The following is a 3719-nucleotide window of genomic DNA, read 5'->3' as shown; positions in this document are numbered from 1 at the left end:
CAAACTGATAAAAGAGTTAATCATGCATCATAAATTTGATTTTAATTCGGAAAGGATTATTCGAAATCACGTTAAACACCACGAGATTAGATCTAGAGTTAATGTTTCCCACACGTTCATTCATACACCACATATGTTGTATGTTATGTACTAACTGGCTTTTATAGTGCAGTAAATGTGTGATGAAAAAAATATGTGGTATAGAATCACGTGTGTTGACATTTTTGCCTAATCATATTTAAGCTTAGATTCATAAACTCTAAAAACTTTGAAGTTAACTTAACCATAATGCCATCCAAATAATGATGTGATTTTAGAAAGCAAACGAAGCGACACACGAAATTCGTGGGTTTAAGTTTACTCTAGACAAGTTCAAACATATTTAGCCATATGAGTTGTGTTTGGGTCGATTAGTTTATACGCAATATATATATATATATATATATATATATATAATTGTTTTTCATTTTTTTCCCTTACAAATTTGTAATGTTAAGAGTATTAGAATGTAAGAAGTAAAATGAAAGTTTCAGGTTAAATAAGTTGTATTTGTGTGAACCTGTAAAATCTCGTATTATGTTTAAGTTCATTTATCTGACAAATTTTTCAGAAATATACCAAATTCAACCAATAAAAGCAACCCATTAACACCCAATATAAATTCATATAACTACTACATGAATATTCTTGAAACAAGTATGTTAGCTTTTATCACATGCATTAAAGTAAAAAAGGGATATTGAACCAAATCAAAAGTAAAAAATAGAAATAAAACAAACATAAAATCCATATATCTTGATTTGGATAGATATTCACCCACAAACAAGGTGACTTGTCAAATGCAAATTGACACGTGACAACATCATAACTAAAAACCAGCCATTAAACTGGTCAAAGCGGCCTCTTTCTCTTTTTAATTCACCCCATCAAAGTAACCCTTTTCTATTACTTCCCTAAAGTTTTTGTTTTTAGGCTTTTTTTTATAACAAATTATATTTTGGGGTTTTCTATATTTCAGAATTTCAAGAAAATTCCATTGTAGACATCCACCAAACTTTTTTTATTTTTATTTTTATTTTTTTATAATCTTTGTTTGGTACACTCTTCATTGATTCTTTAAAATTGTTAAAGTTTGTAAATTTATACAATAAAGAATCAATCTTGATTGTCTCAAGTGTTGTTTTTTAATTTCTTTTATCTTGGGCTAGTTTACATACAAGAATATGTTCATTTTTATAAAATAATAATAATATTTGTTTTGTTGGTGTCAATTATTCTTGAAAACAGAAGAAAACAGTTGTCTGAAACTGTAACATGATGCTGTTAATCTTAAAGAATCAGCTCTGCAAACAACAGAACATTTTGTTATGCTTTGATGTTAATAATAATAGTAATAATAACAAGAAGAAAACTGAAAGCCTTTTTAGAGTATTTGAAGGAACTGTCTTTCTTTCTCTTTGTTGCTTGCTGTTCACTGTTTGTGGGTCTTATTTGATCTAATTTCTGTACCTCTTTCTCTTTCTCTCTCTTCTTTTATTGTTGCGTCAAGTTTTTACATGTTCAGGCTATTTATTATAATTAATAACAAGAGTTATTATTATTTTTATTATTATTCTGCTTTGATTACTCTTGGGTGGATTGGAGTTTTGGGAATAATTGATTCATCTTCTTGATGAGATGAATCTGATGGTGAAGTATATCTTCTTGGTGGTACAAGTTTACGCCATTGTTGGTTCTTTGGTGCTTCAAGAATCTTCAGGTGATCAATTCCCTTTGTGCCCTTATTCAAAGTTTGGATTTTTTTTTTAGGTTTTAGATCAAATCTTGACATTTTCTTGAAAACCCATTTGGCTCTGGTACTTGCTTGATTAATTTGCTTGTGTTTGAGTTGCATTACTGATAAATCTTGAATCTTGATGTAGAAAGCTGTTTTTTTTTGGGGATTAGTAATTGTGTAAACATGCTAGATAGAATGTTGATTGGAGCAATTTATAATCTTGGCATTTTTCTTGAATAACCATTTGTGTGAGTCTGATAAATTCTTGTTCTTGAGCTGCATTACTGATAAATCTTGATGTTGCAAGTCATTATATCTTTTTATGATTTGTTAATATATTAAGTGGGTCATTTAATAATCAGTGTTTGATGAGGAGATATAAATTTCAAATCTTTGCAATTTAAGGAAAATATGCTTGTATTTGATCATTAGATCAGAGGATCCATAAAGTTGATCACTTTTGAACCATTTAGCACAGTAGATTCATCATCTTGAAAACTCATCTGGGAAATTTCTTAAATTCTTATGTCGGTCTGGTTGTTTCTTGATTATCTTGTGTTTGAGCTCATTTCCGATGAATCTTGGTGTGGTAAGTTGTTATTTTTTTATGTGGTAATATGTAAACAGAATGTTAATTGGCTCGATTTATAATCAAGGTTTAATGATGTGATATGATTTTTAAATCGTTATACTTTTAAGGGAAATATGCTTATATAACTTAAATTTGCTAATTTTCTTTCAGCTTTCGAGTCTGCATCAGGACCCGAAGGAAATAAGCGTCTTGAACCTTCATCATCTCCAAACACTCCTCTAAATGAACCACCACCGGATGCTGCAGGTATACTTTGACTTTTGAGGTCAAATGTAATATTTTTCAAAATCATAATTATTATATGACTTTTGTGTTTAAATGCAATATTTTTCCAAGTTGCAGCACCAATTGCATCAATCCCAGAAGGGTCACCACCAGGCCCGCCAGTCATCCCGCCAACCACCCCCATTTCCGTGCCACCAATTCCTCAACCCGAAAAAGAACCTGCTATCACATCTCCATCTCCGGTCTACCCACCAACCGCTTCTGGTATTTTACCAATTTTTAAAAATTTATGTTGATGTTAGTTTCAACTTTATTATAACAATTTGGGCTGTCTTGAATGCAGCACAAATAACATCACCACCAAAAAATGTGCTTCAAAGTCCACCGCCTGTGGCTCAAGCAGCACCACCATCTGTATCTCAAGCACCGCCACCTGTCATTTTGCCTGGTTAGCTGATGTGTATAATTATGACTATTTTTGTCCTATTAAGTATCAAGTACTATTTTTAAAGTGTGATGGTATTACATATAATGTGCAGAGCCTATTACACCACCGCCAACCAGAACACCAGTGGCATCGCCGCCAACATCCCCTTTATTGCCTGTACCACCGGTGCCTATTAACTTGCCACGTAATGAAATTTTCATTTGTTTTAGGTGTTTTAAAATGCAGATTCAAATAGTTATTAACATGTTATTTCCTTATGCAGTTCCTGTTGAATTACCGCCAAGCACGTTACCAAGTTCGCCGCCAAGCGCATTACCAAGTCCACCACTTGTGCCGCCAACCACGTTACGAGGTCCACCGCCTATGCCGCCAACCACATTACCAAGCTCACCGCCTCTGCCACCAACCACATTACCAAGTCCACCGCCTATGCCGCCAACCACATTACAAACTCCACCCCCTATGCCACCAACCACATTACCAAGTCCACCACCTACGCTGCCAACCTCATTACCAAGTTCACCGCCTACGCCACCAATCACATTACCAAGTCCACCGCCTATGCTACCAACCACATTACGAAGTCCACCGCCTGTGCCACCAACCACATTACCAAGTCCACCGCCTGTGCCGCCAACCACATTACCAAGTCCACCGCCTGTGCCGCCAACTACATT

The 3719-nt window shown here is 34.3% G+C and overlaps 1 protein-coding gene across 1 annotated transcript; it reads left to right on the top strand.

Annotated features, from left to right (window-relative positions):
• Nucleotides 1-1015: 1015 nt before the first annotated feature.
• Nucleotides 1016-3284, top strand: LOC143604716 (uncharacterized). The gene is made up of 6 exons (XM_077081113.1): nucleotides 1016-1759; nucleotides 2520-2615; nucleotides 2712-2858; nucleotides 2938-3042; nucleotides 3134-3226; nucleotides 3268-3284. The coding sequence occupies exons 1-6, from the start codon at nucleotides 1678-1680 to the stop codon at nucleotides 3282-3284; spliced, it is 540 nt and encodes a 179-aa protein (XP_076937228.1). The 5' UTR covers nucleotides 1016-1677.
• Nucleotides 3285-3719: the final 435 nt, after the last annotated feature.

Source organism: Bidens hawaiensis, unplaced genomic scaffold (genome assembly GCF_021521415.1).
Source record: "Bidens hawaiensis isolate Kalapana, Puna unplaced genomic scaffold, B.hawaiensis_p1.1 tig00066298_1, whole genome shotgun sequence".
NCBI lineage: Eukaryota > Viridiplantae > Streptophyta > Magnoliopsida > Asterales > Asteraceae > Bidens > Bidens hawaiensis.
Note: the sequence above shows the minus strand (reverse complement) of the source record. Positions and strands in the feature narration are given on the sequence as shown.